Genomic DNA, 24,270 nt, shown 5'->3' with positions numbered 1-24,270 from the left:
TAAAAAAAAGTTTGCATTGAAATTCCAATAACATGATGACAACCTGGATATATAAAATAATCAAATAATGTTAGCTGAAACGTAGTAATGATCTTAGGTGGAAATTGGATGGAATTGACATGAGAAAGTCTAGTCGATCGCGTTTACTTACTGACTGCCTTACTGTAACCGTGTTTCTCAGAGTTCGAAGATGACTCGGATTTTGTATGGGAAAGTCAACTCCAGACGACTCTACTCCATACGCATATAGCTCTGGTCTTTCTACGAGAGTCTATTGATCTGACTCTATTGTTGGCTCTGTAACCTAGTTTGTATAAGTTCGTCGTTTGCATTGGGATGTAGTTATAAATCCAGTCTTGTAATCCCTTACTGAACTAGTCTGATTGTAAGATTGCCACCATGCAACACTAGGGAACGCTAAATGGTGAAGAGCTTTCAATGGTCCGCTTAACAATCGCTTACCGTACATAGTATGGCTCATATTTTGATCGAAAGCTGTGTCAGAGAATACCACGATAAGGAACAAATATGTACACTTGACATTTGCTCACCTTTGGGGTCGGACTTCGGGCTGTTCGCAACCTTGTCTACTTCTAAGGTTCTAGAGAAAAAGTACACTTCTCCACAACATAGCCCAAGTGGGTTTTGAACTCACGTCCATGTCTTCTGATTGCATTCTCCTACCACTGACCTACTGGTGGTTGTTATGGAATGTAGCACAAAACACACTTAAACCTTCAAAAACTCTCATTCTTTCACAATATGTAATAAATGAACGATCCCTAAATTCTTTAACGCCACTGACCAGCTAACAAAAAACAAATTTTTTTCGTGTAACACAGGAATAAACAATAAATTAAGGCACACAATACATTAATGCTTGCCAAAAAATAATTTAATACGATCATTCTTACGTGATTACAATCGGAGAATAGACAGACATCCGAACGATATAAAAGACTCAAGGTCTCTAATGACTGACGACGGGGACTAACGGAAACAGTTATTGTGTCCATTGTGTATTTAGAATTGAGAATGAGCATAGAATTCCGGAAAAATCATTCAATAAATTTACTAATATTCAGCATTTGAGTCAGGTAGAGGTAATTAAGGCGTGAATTGAATTAAAGGAATTGTTAGCAAGTGCCATTCATCATAAAATGGATAGAGACACTCAAAATATTGCCTTTTGTTCCTCAATATTTCATAAACTTGATAAAAATTCGACTAAATCTAGTTTCGGTCTTGTTTGAAACAGAAGATCAGATAGTAAGTCTTGATATGCTACCGACCTGTCATAAAAACACTCAATCAACTGATAACAGACCACTTCAAACATGTGCTGCTCGGAAAAATTCTAATGCTGTCAAAAAGAACATGAGCTGCACTTGCTGCAAGTCAAACGTGTTCTCTAACCCAATTTCATTAGAACGTGTTGCATATTTTCGTATATCCTTCACATGTCCAATTGTTGGAATTGCTACAAGTTACACAAAATTAGAGCGGCCATCTGCTGTATTTTTGCCGGGACGCTGCTGTACTTTTCAGCTTTGCTGCTGTGTCCCGACAGAGCCTCAACATGTCCCGATTGTTCAAGAAGTCCATACAAATTTTGGAATTTTTGACAAATTTTGAACATTTTCGTTTTGAAGGTCCGAGTTCAAGCCCAGGACTGAAAATATTTTTTTCGGAATTTCAATTATTTTGTGCAAGTTTGTAACCTAATTTAACTAAATCTGTGAATATTAGGAATCAAAATAGTCCAAAAGAACCCCAATAGTGCCAAACTTAAAAATGTCCCGATTTTTTTTCCAAAAGTGTCCCGATATTTTGCGAAAATCCTCTAGACACCCTACACAAAAGTCATTCGTTCCCATAATTCTAACAAAAGTCACCCTAAGGGCAATTGTAAGGTGTTTTATTGATGCAATTTATGTTGTTTCGTTATTTTATTTCCATCCACTTTACGTCCGTCTTACAAACAAACAAAAAAATTAAGTTTCGGATGAAATGTAAGCGAAAACAACATAAGACTGCAGAACAGGTCGAGCAAGTTTAACACAGAAATTGTCATAAAAAAGCAAATTTTTCGATGTTGTGTATCTACAATATTGTCAAACGTAAATTAACTTTTTATAGCATTTTAATAATTAGTTAAAATGTCTTTGGAAATTGAAAAAAGAATCAGAATTCGAAGATGAATAAAGGAAGAGAAAGCCATTGACCCTGACCAAAATCACTTACGTATAAAACTATTTCTGGATGTTCGTTTGCTCTTGCCTTCTTATCATCATGTGAGTCGAATTAAAATATTTTTAAAGGTTTACGAAAATTTTTCGTTTTTTTCAAAATATTTGCAATGTGCGTGAAGTCGTCGTTATCAGTCGTTGGCGTATTTTTATATCAAGGCCTCATTTTTTATTAAAAATGAAAATTGTGTCAATATGACAACATTTGTGGAAGTAATTGAAAGTATATGTAGAATAATCAGTGTTGTTGAACCTGATAAATATAGGTTAGGTATTGGGCATGGTCATCTATGTCTCAAACTGAGGGCATCTTGTCAAGGTATTGTCTAGTTCTTGATCCTGTTAGACAGGTTCATCCATAGGAGTTTTGGGGTCATAGCATTCCTCCCATCTTCTTTTTGGACAATATTATTCAATTTGTTCAGATGCCTGGGAACGTCCGAAAGTTACGTAAAGCTGAAAATAGCAGTTTTAAGACTCATTCCTCATACAACAACGCTTTATAGCAGAATCATGAATCAAAATTTGATCTCCATATCAGCCATCCCTCTTAAGCGTTACGTAATTTCCGAATGATCCCCTCTTATAACCAGTAACTAGACTGGCTCGTAACTAGACGTTCCTGATCTTAAACTCAGTTTTTTCAAGTTCTTGACTCAAGTTTTTGGATAGTATCGGTGCTATCTCATAGGCAGCGAAAAAGCAGCAGTGGCGTAGTGGTTAGAGTGTTGGCCTAACACTCTAACGACCCGGGTTCGATCCCAGGGAAACTCTAGTCGGATTCGGGTGCCTTTTCGCTGTTCTGATCACATCAACTTGGCTAGGTTTATTAATTAGATTATACCAAAAAACTGCCTAGTAAAGTGTGTACCTGGATCTAGTCAGAGTCTAGTCACTGTCACTGCTACTACCACTGCCAAAACATTCACCAACTAAACTATACAAACCCAAACCAAGATCTTATCTAGACTTAGTGTTTTTTATGACATTCATGATGATTGCATGACCAAACATGACTTGACTAGAATCTTATCAGCACATACCTTTTGTAATCGACATGTCAGAGATGAACAGGCAAACAGCCGCCAAACAACAACGCCTGTCAATGCTGTTCTTTATTGCATTGTTCATCATAAAAATGAAAAATTTATTAATTTGCGCTTAATTTGAGGCACACAAGGAAGCGCCAGAGTAAATAAATTTGCACAGCAATCAGTACTTCGTACTCAATTCGTTATCAATAAGTCATAATTCTCACGCTCCTCCTCGTGCCCAAATTATCTACAAAATGCCATCATCACTTCCTCGTGCCATACTATTTACATTGAATATTGCATGCATTATTGCAGAATGAATTCCTTCATTCATTACGTAAAAAATATATTATTACTATAAGATGAGATAAAGATTTATGTCCCAAGGCTGACACAATAAATTTTTGTATGAAATTCCTTCAACTTTAAATAATGAAAAAAAAATCTCATTTTCTCGTTTAATATTCAAAAAAAATAATATTAAGTTTCAAGTCAAGCAGATGGAATCACAAAAAAAAAATTAATATCTGGTTTGACATTACCGCACTATGATGATGATGATGATGAGACTCTCATCATGAGAGGAAATGCTAGGAGATTTTCATAGCTAATAAGCTGAAATGAGACTTGAATGTAGAAAAAAAGTTGATCATTATGAGAAAATAAGCGTGACAGGCGCCACTCAGTTAGTTCTATTCGTAAAATATTTACGTGCATCATTTAAATCAATTAAGGCTTCGTTAAGCTTTGATGCGAATTAATCGCACACGTCGAATAATTTATAGAGTATTAAATAAATTTATATACTTTATTGGAGCTCTTTTTTTTCTGGCCACGAGAACGTGTGATTGAACGATTTTGAAAGGTTTTGTTTATTTTTGGTGTCTAGTCAACAGAATCTTGATATTTTTAAAACAATTTATTGTTTTTCTCTCAAAAGCAAATGTTTAAAGAGCATGATTGATTTAGATTTTTGTTTGTGCCATTCTTAGGAAGCAAATATGCTAAATCGCTATTTAAATAGCCATTAAGTGAGGCTTTAATTTGCATTTTAATGTTAAATATGGAGAAAAAAATTGTCCGCCATTTTCATTTTAGGAAATTTTTTGGTTTGCAATTTTTTCCTGATATCGAGACTGGGATCGGGATTTCTCAGAAAAATTTCTTCCTGGTTTTGTCCCAGTCCAATCTCAGTCCTGTCCCGGTCTCAACAATTTTGCGCGAAATGGAAAAAGCATAATTTGCTAATTTGAATTTCTAAAAGCCGTTAAATATTTGGAATTTTGAATTGAATTTTATGGGTCATTTGTTGGTTTGTAATTTTGAATTTTAAAAAGCCGTTAAATTTTTGAAATGTTGAATTGAATCCTAAACCGGCAAAGAGCATGCTTTCGAGTGGTTGCTCACCTTAAGAACACTAGATGAGTATGCCCGTGAGCTTTGCTCTCAGCTTACTCTGATCTTGAGAACAAACTCATTGCCTGTTAGGGGATTATTTTGAGTCATTTGTTTATGATCAACCGATGCAAATCAAAGCGCCTCAGACATTCCGACCATAAAAAAGCTAAACTGCACTCAAGCTATTAAATTCCTTCAAATTCCCATCTTTTTTATGAGGCATATTCAATAAATTTTAAACCAAAAATCTTCTTTTCTTCACATTAAGCACTTGAAACTATGTATATATACATCCATAAATTCCATACACATATGATGATAATTCTATCCACTCTAAAGTCGCCTAAAAGAAAAAAAGAGTATTTCCATAAGCCTTCCAGCAAACACATATGTGCAAATATACTCATATATAATAATGTTGTGTATGAAAAATAAGAATCAAGTTATATATTTTTCGTGTGTTTATTTTGAGTCGTCGTACAATAAAAAAAAAAAATAAAATTCTTTTCTGTCGCTTTTCAATAATGTTTAGTTTGCCGGATCGAATCGCGAATGGAACTTACTCAAGTTTCATGGTGCTGATGAAACAAAAATAAAAAAAGACCAAGTTTGATAAAAAACGAGAGTCCAAAAAAAGAGAACTGATTGAAAAATGATATTGGAAAGTTTATCACATGCTGAAATTGAATTTTAATTGTATTACACAATCACAACGTTTATTAAAATATTATTAAGTGAAAATTTATAATTTTTTCAAAAAAAGATAAAAAATTAAGCAATAAAAATCACATAAAATATTCATTCAATGTGCAACAAAACAACAAGAAATTTGTATTTCCGAGGTTTTGGGATTATACGATGATTAATGGAACTGAATACAATGTAAAAACTGCCAATACTCATTACTCCGTGAGACGCATTGTGGAATAACGAGAACAATAGAAGTTGGCAACAAATTTTTATTTTGTGTTTCCATTATCGCGAAAAAAGAAAGAAAAACAAGCGAGGCAGGCAAATACACAAGAAATAAAAAAAAAGTTCATATCGATATGACATTTCGGTAATGATTGCAATGAATGAGTTTTATATACACATGTGAATACAAGAAGATTGACAAGCTGGAAAGAAAAAAAATTGATAAATACAAACAAATAGATTTCTTCGGCTGTTGCCGTACACCAATGTTGCGTAAAAAAGCTATTTACAAAAATTCCTTTGGTATGTACACATAAATAAATCCACAAAACATTCATTCATTTCATTCCATTCATAAGTTTTTATTATTTGATTAGAGGGGTTATTCGGTAGTGAGGTTTTACTCATATACTTACAAAGAGCTTTAAGTATACTTATTGTCAATTAGGGTTCAATATTGGTTTGGTGGGGAATGGGGAGGAGTGGAGGGATTGAGGGCTAATTAGATCAGTACTTGCATCGAGTTCGAATCATATCTTAAAGATGCATTAAGGTTATAGCAAAGTAATGCGGCAAATTTAGTCAAAATGGACAACAAAAAGCTGGGAAAACCTACACGTTATTTTGATATCTTGAGACCAACACGAGAATGAATCAGTATAGAAGCGACCGAATTGTGCCGCTTTGGAAGTTGCTTACTCCCCGCAATCTCTAAGAGCTTGTAACTTAAGACACACTGCCTGAATCTTTGTCATATCCACAACACACTATATAGCGATTTGAGTGATCAGACTCGGGGATAGGAATCGAACTCAAGCACTCAGATACAGATATCCGTCCAATTGTTTACTCACTCAACCATAGAGACCTTAATTTCGAATTGACAGAATCACCTTTATATTATGCTTTCCAGAAATCCCGGAAATCCCGGAAGATTTTTGGGACTCGGGACGGGACTGTCGCGGAATTTCCCGGTCCCGGTGTCGAGAAAGCATACTTTAAATGGTTCGATATCTCCTAGATTCTCTCCTCTACTCAAACACCACAAACCGGCTCAAGATGAACAAAAAACATCAACTTGACATCCAAAAACATGCCCATTAATTTTCGACAGACGTCATTTATCAACAATCACAACAAACATGAAGCGACATGTACGATTACAACGTAAATTAGGAAATGTTGATAAGAAAAGTAACAAATGACGTTTGATCAATTTATAAAGCAATGATCTGAGAGAGACCTTAAGTGGGTTAAAAATATACAATTGTGTCTGTGATAATGAATTATATTCGCCACATGTCAATACGGTAGACGCCGGGAGTCTGTTTATATTTTAAGTACTTTTTATCACATAAGTACGTCGACCTGACTCACAATGTATAGAAGAGATTAACGTCAATTGTTTTGAGAATTTTTGATTAATCGCATTTGTGAACGTTAAGTTGAATGAAATCAGCGAAATTAAATTTCAATTAAATTAAAATTACCGCAAAAAGCAGCACACGACAAGCCTCGCAATTTCATAATAATCAGAACGAACGTAAACATTCCAAAACAAGATCATAGTCATATAATTTTTATTTCCTCGCGGAGAGCCACTTAGCATCGTCAATATCGTCTTTCCTTCCCGACTTCCCTATCATCCACATTACAAATAAACTAACAACTACATGAAAATTGCCTTCACATGCTCCATTCAAATAAAAAAAGACTGAATGAATGAATCGTTTACACATTTTTAATGACAATTTAGATTACAAAGACTTTCCGGCCACTTTAAATAGAGATTGGCTAGTGTATTTTGTGATTTTTTTTGGCAACCTTGGAGCTGGATTAGCTTCTATTCTTGTTGGTCATTAGAGATCAATTTATATAGCATATTAATATATTAATATACATAATGTAGATTCAAATGTGAAGATATTGCTGATATAATATACAAATATTTTCTATATAAATGATGTCAGTTAGTCGTGTGTCGATAATCTATTAATATATGTAGATATGTTACATGAATAAATGCTGTTGATGATGCCCGAGGGTCAAAATACGTCAGCATTAAGATGCTTTTAATCACAACATAATATTTTAATAGTTAATCTCATTCTAACGCTTTTAGGTCTTAAAACTATGAGATAATTCATTGTTTTTTGAGATGAATGTGGATTTTTTTGTTTGATTTGACAGACTGGTTGGCTTCAGAATCAATGTGATAATTGTTTCTCAGACTATTACGTTAAATATTGATTTAAACATTGTTGGATGTTGATCATTTGACTTTTGCCACCTCGTGGATTAGCATTTGAATCAAAAATTTATAAATAAACAATGATTTAAGTTAGAATTAACAAAATACTTTTTGAAGTGAGATAATCCGCCAATTATTTTAGAATCTCAATATTCAAATCTCAGAAAACCGTTAAATTATTGAACATAAAATATATCTCAACATGCACATAAAATAAGCTATAAAAATATGCGCTTCACCTATTTGATCATAAAATTTTACAGCTTCATGTTATTCTCAAATGAATACTCATTTATGTTGAGATATAACTAATCATATCCATTTAAATATCCATTTTTATGTGCCTTCTCATTTCTTCATTAGAAATTGTTCATGTGGAAAAAAAGTAACATACGGGCATACAAAGTCTGTGTCTGATGAAAATGCATTAAACAAGTTTATGAGAATCACTTTTTTTGGTTTTGGCTGTTGTCAAGAAAATTGCTTGACACACCGGACACTCCCGGAGCACTTTACAGTTCAACCATAATTTGACGTACTGTTACAAATTAATTTTAATTTTTTTGGTCTATCCAATGCTTAGGTGGGCATCGACACAATAGTAAAGTTGATTATAAATGCAAAAACTAATTAATTAATTTAACCAAAAATAAAATATCAAAATCTACCCATTAATGACATAAATTTAACAAATCTACACCTTGTAGGCACATGTGATAATGAGACATTCAGATGAATATATGCTTTGGCGATTTTTGTCAAGCTCATACACAAAAATAAAAATACTAATTAAGAATTCTCTCTAGCTTGTGCAGGGCTGTCGAACCTTTTTTACGTAGCGGCCCACTTTGCTGCCAAGCAACATCCAAAACAGTACAAGACATTTGGTTCATGTCTGGAGGTCATGGGGGTCATAAAGGTACATTGAGGTGCCGCGACACACAGTTTGTACAACACTGACCTAGTGGATTTGTGTCTATTTTTTTGAAGCTTTTGATATGCTGCGTAGGCATCACATAATCTCATAAGGACTTTCCAAAAGACTAATAGTCAAATAAATCGATATAAAATGTAAATGTCGTTGACTCAACTGATATTAAGTTTGCTAAAAAAAATTTACGTGATTGTGAGATGCTCGGTGTGAAAGTTTGATGGATCCACTTATGGGGATGGATGCTTTAAACAGGCTTGAATGTTAAGGAACAGCTTGACATCAGCTAATTTGATGTAAATAATTAACACCTAATTTAGAGCACAAATGTCACACAATAATGTCAAAGATACAATCACCAACTTTCCCACTCGTATGCTTCAATCAAATCAACACAATCCATTAATTTACCATGAAATTTGACAACTTTTTGTCATATCATTTCCATAAAATTTTTAATTACACGCCAGATACATTCCATTTCCATCCTCAATTTCTCACATTTATCTTAATGGTAAATTTTAGTTTTTTTTTTGATGGACTCACGAAACATTGTAAATTTAATTTTCTACTCAAAATGAAAAAAACTAAACTTTCGTCCATAAATGGATGCTGTTGATCTTCATTCCCTTGTATAATATCAATTTATGATAAAGTTTCACGCAGGTTGATTATATTACAATCTCGCAAACTTGTATATCTATCGCAAAAATCTTTAAAAATGACTTTTTAATTAAAAGCTTAAAAGAGAAATGTGACAAAAACAAAATGTTGTATAGATGTGGATGGGTTGTGAGTAGATGGAAGCGCATTTTCAAGTGTAAAGTTGATGTCTCTAATTTTGTTTAAATAACGGTCAAAAAATATTTGAAACAGTAACGGTCATGAAATATTTGAATAATGGTCTCGAATGCTTTTCATTGGCATTTTCAATGGTCAACCTTATGCCATAGTCCTATGTCACCTTATGCCATAGCTTTATGTCACCCTGTGCCATAGCACTATGTCACCCTATGCCATAGCACTATGTCACCCTATGCCATAGCACTATGTCACCCTATGCCATAGCACTATGTCACCCTATGCCATAGCACTATGTCACCCCATGCCATAGCACTATGTCACCCTATGCCATAGCACTATGCCACCCCATGTCATAGCACTATGTCAATCTTTGACATAATCCTATGACCAGATGAGCACAAAATCAAATGTATGAAACTATAGACAGACAGATGGACAGCAGACCTTACAGTCAGCATGATCCGACAAATTGACATACGTACAGACAAACTGCAGACAACAACATCCATCAATCCTCTAAATTGCAATAAAAAATTACAAATGTCTTGCCATGATTTGATGGAAAGTAAACGAGGAGAGACGATCGATGTTTGTATCAATGACCAACTAGCTATAGATGGAGATTTTGGTTTTTGCAGCAACAACAAAAACCGATCGACTGTGGTTTCCATTCATTCATTCATAAAAAGACATTAAAACGTAGGAAATGATGACGCAAAAAAAATAAGAATTGATATTTACATACATATTGCGGCTATAATGCAACACCTTAAAAAATAGTCCTACTCAAATCACTTTAATGCACACATGCGAGAGGTATCGTCATGTCGACAGGAAATACAACCAACGGGATTCAGCAAGTTGACACAATTGTTATACAAGTACTAACAAACCCGTTTTAATGATAGCGATTTTCATTTTCATTGCTGATTTCTCATTATGATAATGTTATTATATGCATCATGTATCTCATGAATGGCATAAGTTGGCAAAGAGATAGAGTTAGGGAGATTATAATCTACTTGCATTAGCATTGAACACATGTATATACTCCACTATTATTATTATTTACAAAGAGTGAAAATCGAGATAAATATCGATTATAGTGCATAGTGCATATCACTCAATTATGCACTATATTCTCTTGACTATGGGAAGGTTATGAAGTATAAAGTTAGTGGAAGGTAGATTAAAGTATCTTGAGGTATGAGTAGGGTTGGGCAAATATACGTATATATACGTATATATACGTATAAGAACTTGAGGTATGAGACGATGTTTTATGACAAAAAAAAGAAAGGAAGCTTTGTATTTTGGCAAAAAAAAAGATCGTATTAAGGGTCCAAATGACTTTTGATATGCAACGGAAAAAAATTTGAAAAATCTGTATACGTATACATTACGTATATATACGTATAAAATATACGTATATTTGTATACGTATATATACGTATACGAATTTGCCCAACCCTAGGTATGAGACGATGTTTTATGACAAAAAAAAAGAATGGAAGCTTTGTATTTTGGCAAAAAAAAAGATCGTATTAAGGGTCCAAATGGCTATTCTTAATTAGTTTCATAAAGTGGGACTTGAACCCTTCACAGTATTATATTCCACTCTCAGATCAATCAATACATTATCACTTATAAATCTACAAAGTATTTATGACAAAAATCCATATTTGAGGAGATTCAATTTTTTTTTTGGTTGGGGACGCCAAAATCATGGGGTTGGAAGAAGACAAGACGTGACATGGTTTAGTTAGTCGAGGTGGCCCGGTGGCTCGGAGGCGGAATGATTTCATAATTAGGTACCTAATTAGTGTAATACTGACCAATCGGTCATTGATTCGAGACTCGCCGGGGAAACTCTTTCGCTGTCCTTTTTCGAATCATATGTAATAGAATCGCGGCTCACAGCCTCTCTTTGTAGACTAAAGACAATAAACGGACAATAGAGTCATTAAAAGAGTTTATACTGTAGGTCTACTGAAAGCAGTTGTCTGGAACACCCTCACTCGTTAAAGTCATTAGCCATCATCAGATACGTCCTAAAAAAGCTCTGGATCTCAATGATTCCATGACAACTTCGTGCCTACCACTAGCTAGATCCACATACTGGAACCATGCTCCGACTTAGAGCCTATGTTGCTAGAATAGGCCTTTCATCTGACTCTGTTGCTGGCTGTATCACAAAGCTCGTAAAAATTCTCAGTTTTGACATCTAACTGGCATTCCTTCATTACCGTCTTACGCCATGTTGCTCTTGGAGCACCTGGACGCCTTTTCTCTTGTGGATTCCAACTAGCTAGATCCACGCTTAACACCAACTTTACACCAATCTAATCATTGTCCCTGATTCTTTCCTATTGTGCCTTCCGGGTAAGATTAACCAACAACAAGACACAAATATCTTAATCCACTCATCTTATCATATAAAGTTGCACCAAAAATATAAATTAAATCACCGACAACGTACGAAAGAAATAATCATAAAATTTCATAATACACTATATCTTGTTTGTGAGTAACAACATGTAGTAAACAGCGATAGAGAACTTCAATTTTCAGCAGGCAGCAAAAGTAATTTTCAGTTCATAAAATGTCCAAACATTTCATAAATAATGTCGGCTTTCGGAACCAAATGCTTATATCCAATGCACAGCTACTGCACATTATGCATATTTTTTAATTTCATTTAACGAATCTGATTTGAGTTGAGACAAAATAACACACTCATTAGTGGATTAAGGCAAACTGGTAATAAATAAGAAAAATATATGAAATAAATAAAAATATTGTTGCATGTAAATATTCAGCTTAAGTCGTCAAGATAACACACCAGTGAAATAAAAAGAGACATGTGAAAAGAATTGTGAGATGGATAAATGTCATTTGCACATTAACTTCTATAAATCGATATGTACTGTTGGAATGGAAATGATTTTTTAGCGCTTATAGATTCACTTTGATCGACTGGCTGGATGAAGTGCGAGATCTCAGCAACCAGACATCGTTCAGAGCTCTGGTTTGCATGATTAGCTTTGTGCTATCGAGTTATTTCAGTATCGATTGGTCTGGAAGCCCAAAGTCATCTCTATGCACGTTAATTAATGATTTTTCATTAAATAAACAAAAGAAAAACATTTTTAAAGCGTTGCTTTCAATAAATTTGAATTTTTAGTAACTGTTAGAAAACTTAAATTTTTGAAAACCGTTAGAAAATTCTAAATTCTTATAAAACGTTAAAAATTCAAATTCTAAAATGCCAATAGAAAATTTAAATTCTTAGAAACCATAAGAAAATTCAAATTTAAAATGCTGATTTTAAATTCTTAAAAACCGTTAGAAAGTTTAGATTCTAAAAAACTGTTAGAAAATTTAAATTCTAAAAAACCGTTAGAAAGTTTAGATTCTAAAAAACTGTTAGAAAATTTAAAATCTTAGAAATTGCTAGAAAATTTAAATTCTAAAAAACCGTTATGATAAAATCTTTTAATTGATGACTAGGACAAAAATGCGCTTAAGTCAATCAATAAAGTCGAGCACTTTTTATGATTTCTTAAGATCATATACTTAAAATATCGCAAAACTAGTGATATATTTACGTTATATTTCTTGCAAGTTTGCTCGGAAACAAGTCGACTTTGTCGATAATTTCAAAGAGGAAAAATGTGACGCATTTAATAGAGTAATAATGATCTTATTATAAGTCCATTAATCCTCATATTTATTATTTCATTAATTTTACAAGATGCAAGTTATGAAATAATCTTTAAATTGTACGTAGAAAAAAAAACTAATCGTTAAAATTATGATGGTGTAAGGTATACAATTATTTAGCATGCGTTTTAAAAGATTATTGCCCGAACTGTGCAGAAAATTAAATTGGAATTCTGGTGGGTGTCAAGTGGCAAATAACTTTAATTTAATAATGTTGATGATGATCGTATTTTATTGGGATGGAATTTTTGGAATTTACGATATTTGAAATGTCAACTAGATTTCTTATTGCTCTGCCTTATTTGTGGCAGTTTATTTTGGATGATGATTTGATTGAATAGACAGGTGCTTTGTGAATTCTTGTGGACATCTTTGATTGGTATTCTTATTTTGATGGAGACTAAGGCTGATTGGGCTGAACATAACTATGGAATTAAAGGCATCAGATCAATAACTTAAAATGCGATGTGCGGGAAAATCGAAAATTCGACATTTGCATTCTAGATCAATATGGACTTACCTAAATATATACGGCATTACAAATCAATTTTGATCCATTGCGCCTAAAATTTTTGGAAAATTTTATCCTTCAGCTTTCCGTAGAGCCGCAGAAATGCGCCTAGAGTATCCAGCTTTCCGCTGAACAGAGCAGAGCAGAGGAAGAAGGTTGAAGGGAGGGACTGGTACTGGAGTCCAAACTCCTCTCTTCTATTGCTTCAACCTTCCTGCCTTCTAAGCATCCCTTCTCTTTGGGTTGTTAATCTTGGATTTAAGAATGGCGGCTTGAAAATCCATAGACTCATTCGGATCTGCCCTAATATGCATCTTGAACAGCTTAGGTGATTAAGTGTGCAATGTCGCGCAGATCAGGAGAAGTATATCCCTGTTACTTGACATTTGAGACCGACAACAGCTTGATAGTCGACATTAAAGTCAAGAATCGATAGAGCTTCGCTTTTCTGATTGACATCAATTATAAACGATCCCTTAAAAGCCACAATAACTTCTTTAAAATCCTCCAACCTTCTACATCAGCACCATAATTATCAATTAGACACGATTTAATCCTTCCTGTTACTCTTCCAAATCCGATAAATTTCCCACTTAATTTCTGAACATTTATTCAGATAACATCAACTTACTTAGCATACCAATACCTAAATCCATAATAATTTCATCACCTAATTTTTTATTACCCAACACCAATATCCACCTGATACTCATAAAATATTTCCGTCTTAAGGGCTCATGTATAGTCATGTGAAAGGTGATCTGGTCAGCGATTTCCTTCGATTTTGAATTCGATTACAAATCGATAAAAATCAAATTAAGTTTTGGATCTGCTGGGAAGCTGAAATACAATATGTTTTGATTAATTTTTTACAGCCCTTAAATGGTCAATAGAATACAAATTTGTTAATTAACAGACTTGATTGACAAATGAATTGTCCAAACATATCAAGTTTCGTGTAAAATAAATTATTTGGGCTTGTTATGATAGTTTACATTTTGTGAATTAGGATTCCGTGAATTTATGTCATGCGACTTGTTATTTGTGATGATTTTTGACTTTTGATGTGTGAGAATGAGATGGGATTGATTGTTAATATGTGAAGGTCGAGGTAATATGGATCAGATTGTATAGATCGTCCTACTCGTAACTCTTTAGACATTAAATACCACTAAACTCTGGGAATTGCAAAGACATGAAGACGTTGGGAAGACCTGCAGTGTATCTGATCTTGTATATCCCGTCCTCGTACTTCTTTGAACTTTAGTCATGTTCCGGACATTACAAAGACACGAGACTGTTGAGAAGTCTTGACACGAGGACGTTGAGAAACCCTGCCAAGTGTATCTGGTCTTGTATAGACTGTCCTTGTACAAGGGATCATCGATCGCAGTGCCGTTAGACTAAATCCATGCTCCGGACATCGAAAAGGCACGAGGACCTGCAGGAGAAGTTCTGACGTACCCTGCAGTGTATTTGATCTTCTCTGATCAATTCTTGCACATAAAGTTCCATAAATAAGTCATCCAGATGCTGGCAAATTCTACAATACTTTGCAAATTAGACACATTATGTACCAAAGACTGCTTTCCTACACCCTGCACAAAAAACGAGCGTCGAGCTTCGTGACTAGATTATTGAAATTAACAATGAGATTCGAACAAGCTTAACAATGAGATTCGAACTAACTTAACAATGAGATTCGAACTAACTCATTACTAAGAATTGAACCCAGAACCTTCGGCAAGTTAGCCCAACGTTCCTTACCACTTAGCCCACAAACGCTAATTGTCTAATTTCTTAATTCCCGCCAAATTCCAATATCAATTCCCAACATCCAACAATTTCCCATTTTAAAAATAGCTCTACATTGTGCTACTTTGTTAAAATATCAGATTCACAAGCCAATTGATTGAGATGATCGCTTTAATTTTCTTTATTTCGATACCTTGCTGAGACTCATTATAATTATATGTGTTGTTGCTTACTCTACGCATTAACTGTACCTCCTTAGTTTGAAATATTTCCATCAATTAATAAAGAATCTGTTTTCATTCGTTTCACATCATTATGTTTGTACCGTCCCATGCAGACAAACTAATGACAATATGACTATAAACTTGTTCTAATACCCTAGAAAATACCGATAGTAATAAGAATGAAAATCAAAAGTTATGTGAATAGTAATTGCATTTATCATTTTATTTTTAGTCTATAAGGTAGAAACTAGTTTTTTATTTGTAAGATTGAAATGTCGGTGCATATCCATTACACAAAAAGGAGAGAATGATAAAAAGTCATTTGATTTGATTAATGGAATGCTGAATGAATTGCTTTTTGCTTATTGCAAATTGTTTCAATAGCTTCTGTGCACTGCTTAGATTGTTCGTTTGAGATTTTTTCATCATTGCCTGCATTGTTGTTCTTTGAAATGGCTTTTAATAGCTGGATTGTGTTAGTAGATGTGGTTTGGGATTGTTTGTGTCATAATTTGGATACAGACTTAATGTTGGGGGTTGTTCGTTAGTGATGTTGATGGAAAATGTGTCTTTCTATCTTCTGTTCCTTACTACTCGTCCGAAATGCATTTTTAGAGACAATTGTCTTGATTTAAGCAATCTAAATGTTGAATGTCATAGGTAGACAACCGCTCAGCCTTCTCTGAGCTCTCAATTGTCTCGATTATCACTTCCAACTCAATCCACCCCATAATCCCCACTTGATCCCCACAATCACTCTTAACAACTCTACAACAGTCATTTCCCCAAGTTAATTTCCTCTCATTAAACCTATCAAATGCAGCAAAAAAATTACATTATTGAGTCCGCACAAGCACTGCTTAGATCTGCATCAAAATCAGCATCAGCAGCAGCAAACATTAACTGTTATGGGATAATTAAGAGGGCGTTGCTGGTTGTGATGAAAATGAGCAAAATAGATTGAAGAAAAAATAAAAATGCAATTTAAAGTCTTTTTTTTCGTGTTTTAATCTATAAGAAACATAGCAGACCTGTTGTCTGTTATGCGGTGAGAAAGAGAGAGGCGAAATAAAGCACTTTGATTTAAGTGCGCGCGTTGATTATTTGGGCTAATAGAGATATTTTGCAACATTGCACTAAAAAACAGGATTTTTTTTTATATCGTTTTGTTCTTCTCGTGTAGTTTTATATGAAAAAGTACCAGCATCAGTGTAATACTATAAAAAAAATAACATGCAATATGAAAATATAATGAAAAAAAAATTGTTTTCTCTTCTCCACTGCTTGCTGCTTGTTTGCTGATTTCAATTTGTAATGGATGACGAATTAAAAAATAATTTCTTGCCTGTTATGAAAAAGAATAATAATAATGCTGTGGGGGATTGACTGTAAATGATGTTGTTAATTGAATGAGAGGATTGCTAGGTGCAGGAGCAATTTGTACTAGCAGGTGGGGCAATCTCCAGGATATTCTCCAGTATTATTGCCCACTTTACCTTATTATTCTCAAAATTCAATCCAATGAGTTGTTCTTGACTGTCTCATAAGTCATATTCTCAGTAAACTTGAAAGCATATCTCTAAGGCATTGAGTTAGACATATCATTGTGGTGCAGACTATAGCTGCAAGTTCATGGTGTCTCGTCTTATCTAACACAAAACTTAATATTAAATCTCTCCATATTAAGGACTAGAATATCGGGAGCGCCCGTGGCGACCATCTTCAGAATTTTCAGCTTCACATAGCTTCACGTGGCATCACATTACACCCCCATTCCCCATGATACCCCTCAATTTTCGGCTTCACACGACTTCAAAAAATGGCTTCACATGGCTTCCGTTCTTGTATCAGCAAAGGAATTGGGTGTTTATAATATAGATTCTCCCGATTGAGACTAAGACTTTCCCAGTCTGGGTTTCGAGATTTGTCCAGACCGAGACTTCAGAATACCTTACTCCATATTTTCAGAACATTACTATTTGGATCCTAACAAAGGGAGACTTTTATCCACATTTCCAGCACACAAGATTCCTAAAAGAACAAGTGAAGAATTTCCCATACTGAGATTCGAACTCATGATCGCTGGGTCAGTGTGTAATGATTAAGTCCCCTCAGGACGAAACCACTACGCCACCAAGACCCTGATACTCACAAATCTCATTCATGCAGAATGTATTCTTGATTAAACTTTAGATTTACAGTAAATATGCAACTTATTCACTTACTTACTTCCTTGGGCGCACGAGGGCCCATTGCCGAGCGTAGGGTATGTCTGAAGACAGCTTTATCCTTCAAAACCTTCTGAAAGTTCGGGATATTAAGGACTCTAGCGTCCTTTTCAACTAATACAATCCAGGATTTCTTCGGTCTTCCTCGTGATCACTTGCCATCCACTAAGTTAGAAGTAGAACTATGCAACTATAAGACAATTTTAGGACATACTCAAAAGATTACACCAATAATCACCATAATCATGACATAATTTACAATCAACCCCTCCCCGTACACGAATGTTGCAAGAGAGTAAAGGCAAACGAAATAAAAAAATATAATAAAATAATATAGAGGCACAAAAAAAAAGTTAGAAACATGTATCGATCGATGGACTGTTGAGAAGCGGAAGAATTTAACAGCTCCACAGACATTTTGACGGCACAGATTTATTGCGATTGAGAAACTCGATTTGAAAATTCATTTTTATTTTTTAAAATACGTGGGCGTCATTAAATGTATGAATGAATCTACTCGTTTAAGCTTTGCGCGCAAATGCAATTTTTTTAAGCGATGAAATAAGAGGAGAGAATGAAGGAATAAATAAAAAACTTGTCCTGAGTTTGCAATTACAGCCACAACAAGCTTAGGTTTTTATTTAATATCATTTTGGTCAATGGAAAAAATGGCAAATGCAGTTTATGTGGAGGATGTCGAAATACTTCTTACTCGTGAATTTCATTCATAAAAAAATAATGTATCTACACAGAGATACATGCTGAACATATATATACATATTGGAAACGAGGCACATAACGTGGCACTATTGATAAAGAAATTTTCGCATTCAATTGCTTGTTGGAAAGAGCTTGAAGGCTAGATTGGCATAAAAATATCTGATTAAAGTCATATTATATGATTTTATTTTTTGTTTCTGTTCCTCTTATAATAATCAGAAAGGCGAACTTCTTTTCTTATTATTTTTATTACTTATTATTTGATTTCAATCACGATCTTCATCTTCATTGTTTTTTCTCTCCTTTCTTCTTGTGCTTTAATTCTCTTAATATCATTTATGTTATATTACTTTTTTTTTGGGATGTTGAGGAAGAGACGAACGAAAAACTGGTATGGATTTTGGTACTTGTTGGGTGTCTAAAGCGCATTTATTCCTTTTTTATTGTCTGTAAAAGAAAATGTTGGAAAATAATCGTCGAAATATTTTTAAAAAATAAAACGATCAAAAATATTCAAAAAATAACGATCAAAAATATTTGGATTAAATTTTAAAATGTTGTATCTTTCTGTCTATCACCAGAGACTCCTACCATCAGCTCCCCTATGACCCATCCACAGACATCTTGTCATACCTTTAAGTTTACAGGACAAAATAGCACGTTGCTTAGAATTCTATGTTACGTGAAATCGTACGTTATATGATTTTACGTATACATTTTTACGTAACCCAATTTTACGTAAGCCACTTCAAAAAGTTTTTTGACTAGTTCTCGTCGAAAGAGCAACCAATTGCATTGATTATTTGGCAATCAATGCAAAAAAGTGGCAAGCATATTTTAAACAGAAATTGGCAAGCACATTTTGATGATTTTACGTAGATCTACATTTTACGTAAGCCACTTCAGAAAGTTTTTTTGCTGGTTCTAGTTAAAGAAGTTACCAACTGCAGTGATTGTTTGGCAATCGATTCAAAAAAGTGGCAAATACATTTTGAACAGAAATCTGCATTGAAAAAGTTTAAACTGAAGAAGTTATCAAGCAATAAACAAATAGACAGACAGTCAAAACACAAACATAACCTCAATTCCCTTAAAGAAATTGCTTTAGAAAATTGGAAAGGAGGAGGGAGTGGGCAATACACACAACATTGGGAAGACCATAAATTGATTTATGAGAGCGAAAAAAGAAAAGATTCTTATTATGGTACTAAGTTCAAAGTCAAGTTGAGTCAATTTAATTTTTTGTGAGCCCTCAAAAAAGAAAAACTTTTTTTTTCGAAAGTAACAATTAAAAAATCATTAAGTAAATGTACAGCAACAGATCTTTATGAGATTTCACCTTTCTTATGTTGTTTTGGTATTTAACAAACAATCCATAATCTCTCAACAGCTATCAACTCACCATAGAAAGGGAAGTTTATGGATAAGAAGTGCTGTAACATTCACGAACTTTTTTTTTGTTTTTGACGTTTACTTTGAATGCTGAATTCTAAATTGTATGCTTCATATCAAACTTTTTGATGCCTTGTCATGATCTACATTAAAAATTTCGACTATGAAGACTTTTTGTGAGATTTTTACAGCCATGAATTAGGCTTAAATAGGAAGTCATGTGATTGAAGAGTTATTTTTGTAGATTTTGATGACATGGAATTGGAATTGGAAATTTTGAAGGGTTTGGGAATATTTGACGGTAGGAAGTTATCTTCAAGTGGTTGTCACACAAATGTAGATTTCAAGTATTGAAGGCTTAAAGTGGAATTTTTCATAGATTTGGAAGTCACAATATTGATGACATAGAAGTTATGTTCAAGTGATGTATAGAATAGTGTCATGGAGTGCTACTTCATTTATTTTAGGGACACACTTACTTATTTCCTAGTAAATTAGTTTGCTGTGACATACCAGATGTCTACAATTCTATATGATGAGTTCTAGACTTTCTCAAATAATTGTTTTCAAAGAAAACCCCGAGAGGCGTATGGCAGCAATGGCAGTCATGTGGCAGCCTTATGACTACCTTGCCATAAACGTGGTAAGACAATTTAAGATGGCTGTCACATGGCAGTCTTGCGGATTATAGTATACAGCTCCCACAGCACCACCAAGGCAAAATACTGCCAACACGGAGTCGAGGTGTTGTCACGAAATTATATGACAACCACATGACCCTATGACATGGCTGCTATACAGCACCGATGTGCCGCTAGTTAACTTCTTTCTGGAATCATCATAAATAACCCGGATAGCCTATTTGGTGGAAAAAATGCAACACCAAGACACATCAGACCAGTGCAAAGCATAATATCAATTAGATTCAGATTATCGGTGAAATGGCATCAGTTGTCAGTTTACAAGTTGTTCAGAACCCACTATAAACTGTAGGTCTAAAGGGCGTGGTACAACAGATTTAAAATCACAGTGCCTCCAGCTCATAAGGCTGGGCCCTTCAAGCATTATTTATTAGATTCAGCACTAAGCCTGCAATATTTTATCCTCAGGTCTCACTTTTGCCATTTCATCTACTTTGCTGGCCGGAGAGATCAATTTTAATCCACATTTTCCTTCAGATGGCGTCTGAAGCTGCCCTTTTTACTTTCTTCCATCTGTCAATTTCTATTACGGAATCAAATTCTGTCTTTAACAACATCTTCCTTTCAAGGGTTTTTTGGTTGCTTCCATGTTCTTTTAAATGGTCTAAAAGAAGTTAAATTGGTCAATTTGTCATTAACTCTACAAGATAGACTCCCTTATGTTTCGTTAAAAACCACTTTATCATGATTTATAACTCGGGTTCTAATCCTAAATTTCCTAATTTTTCAAATTCCATAATTTGATCGGCATCATCTCAAGTGGATTACATAGACTAAAAACAGACTGTAGACTAAGCTAATAATATAGTAAAGTATGCTTAGTAAAATATGAAATGAATCTCTCAAAACCTTTCAAATCCGACATTCCATGCCCTTAAAACAAAAGCATCGATTGTGCAAATAAATTCCAAAAATTCCTAGTCGCAATTACTTAATAACATATTTCAAGAAAAATGATGACTTGACAGATGTGAAAGAATTCATGTGTTGACATGCATATCCACAGATGACTCAAACTAATTTGCATATAATTATTTCCCTGAAAAATATTTATTGACTCATAACCATTTCCAATTCCATCACGAAGAATTTATGATATTACAGTTTTATACTTCAATAGAATTTTGATAATGCACAATATCAATCTTACTCATCATAAATGATAAGCTCGTCGTCTTTACTTGACGATTATTGGGAATTTCGTTGATAATGAAGCCAACCTATGTCATCGCCGTGTAATCGTGCATCGAATGTTAAAAATTAATTTTCTTACTTAAATTCCTTTTGTTCTCAAATCATAAAAGTGCTATTGGTCGAGGGACTAAAGCGCATTTTTGCCTAGTGATCATAAATGTATATCATATATTACCAGCGATATGATTAGCACAATAAAGTTCAATAGACAAATGAGCTTAAAATTGTATGAAAAATAACGGTCAATTTCTTTTTGAAAAATAACGGTTGAAAAAAATTCAAAATTTTAAGGGGCTATTAGAATTTGATTAGCTTAATAAAATTCAATAGACAAATGAGATGAAAATTGTATGAAAAATAACGGTCAATTTATTTTTGAAAATTAACGGTCGAAAAAAATTCAAAATTTTAAATGGCGTAAAAACACGTGGGAAAATTGAAAAATCATTAATTAAAGCATTAAACTATTGTTTTAAGCTACCAGATCAAGCGATAAGCCAGTAACTTGGTGGAACAGAGCTAATGCTTCAAACTAGAGGTCTTTAGGATGTCTGGTTGCTGAGATATTGCGTTTCACTCAGCCAGTCAGCCAACCACCTGATCAAAGTGAGGTTATAACCGTCATTGTTCTTCAAAAATTGCCCAAAAAAATATATTAAATTAATTTACATTCTTTATGATCCGAAAAAATCTTCACTTCTATTTTTTCATTCTACTTTATTGTTTCATTCTTGCCTTTTAGTCTATTGATGAGATAGACATAAAAGAATGAAAACAAAGAATTTCTCACATATTTGTAAGAACTTGGCCATTAAGATTTTGAAGATTAAAACTATTTTAATAGTACACTCTGTGGTGTATCCTTCTATTCTCAAATTGTGTTCGTTGTTTGGTTCCAAAAGGATCTCTTTTCTCAGAAATCATCGATAGACATAAAAGAAATTTTGTGCTGTGAGAAAATAAAGGAACGAAAGACTTTTGCTGTATTTTGAACATAATTATCTCATGTTTTTCTTGCTGTTACCGAAAAAAGAACAAAACAGAACTAAATAAGGGAGAAGATTTTTCAATTTTTGGGAAAGAAATTGAAAAGAATAAAAGTCATCATAAATGTCTGTTGTCCGTTTGTGTCTTCAAGTGTTCTTCTTTCATTCTGTTCTGTTTTTTTTGCGAAGACTCTCCGACTCTTGTTGCTGTTTTTTTCTACATAACTTGTTTTTTTTTTTCGTTTCTTTTCTGCTTCACTTCTTGTTCCTGCCTTATTTCTTCTGCAATGTTGAACAATTCATGGGAAGGCGTTGTAGGTACATGGACATGTATTGTAACCAGAAGTCATGTTGATAGTGAAATTGGAAGAGAGAGTTAAAGTTTGCTGGAAGGCAGACTGGAAGGGCATTGAATTGTTGAGTTTTTAACGGACTTTTTGAATTTAAATGGAAATATATTTTGAATTTTGAAACAATTTCTAACGAATTTTTTCAATTTGAAAGAGTTTTCAATGGACTGATTTGAAATTTGAATAAACGCTTAACGGACTTTTTGAATTTGAATGGTAATTTAACGATCTTTTTAAATTTGAATAGCTTTTTGAGCTCATAAAATTTGAATTTTGAGTAAATTTTCAACGAACTTTCAGAATTTGAATGAAATTTTGATAGAATTCTTGAATTTGAATGATAGTCTAACGAACTGTTTGAATTTGAATGGTATTTTGACAACTTTAATGAATTTTAACGATGGCAAACTTTGTGAATTTGAATGAGTTTTTGAATTTGAATTATTATTTAACGGGCTTTTTGAATTTAAAACTTTTTCAACGGAAAATTTGAATTTTGACAAAATTTTTTGCAATTCAAATTTTTTTAACGAACTTTTTGAATTTGACAGTTTTGAAAAGCTTCAAATTGAACAATTGAGTAATTTTCAAATTTTTAAAATCCGTTAAAATCAAAAATTGCATAAAATTGCGTAAAACAATCCAAAAATCCAATTCCATCAATAAATTCACTTTGTTACCACTTCACTAATCTCATTAGACGTTAAAAAATATTTCTCAGACTCACTCTCTTTTGCAAATAAACAACAAAAAAATAGTCTCAGCAAGCAACAATTCATGACGTCATAGTTTGTAGGTTCATTCACAAACAGCCATTCTCCAGTGTGCCTCTCTATTCTCTCACTCTCCACAAAGGTTTATTGTATTTTTTTTTCTTCCACTTTACTCGATCCACTCGCTCAGT

General features: G+C 33.7%; 1 protein-coding gene across 3 annotated transcripts in view; it reads left to right on the top strand.

Moving 5' to 3' along the window:
* Positions 1-24,270, top strand: part of rols (rolling pebbles) — an 86,264-nt gene that overhangs the window by 16,558 nt on the left and 45,436 nt on the right. Inside the window, exon 1 of one of the 3 annotated variants that reach the window (XM_070633951.1) lies at positions 5,443-5,899. The exons of the other annotated variants lie outside the window; for them this stretch is intronic. Within the exon in view, the coding sequence (XP_070490052.1) occupies positions 5,758-5,899 (142 nt within the window). The 5' untranslated portion in view covers positions 5,443-5,757. Of the gene's footprint in view, positions 1-5,442; positions 5,900-24,270 lie in introns of those variants that run through there. 3 annotated transcript variants of the gene reach the window in all.

This window comes from Chironomus tepperi, unplaced genomic scaffold, assembly GCF_022539635.2.
Source record: "Chironomus tepperi strain 1889 unplaced genomic scaffold, CSIRO-AGI_Ctep_v1 contig_82, whole genome shotgun sequence".
NCBI classification, from domain to species: domain Eukaryota; kingdom Metazoa; phylum Arthropoda; class Insecta; order Diptera; family Chironomidae; genus Chironomus; species Chironomus tepperi.
Note: the sequence above shows the minus strand (reverse complement) of the source record. Positions and strands in the feature narration are given on the sequence as shown.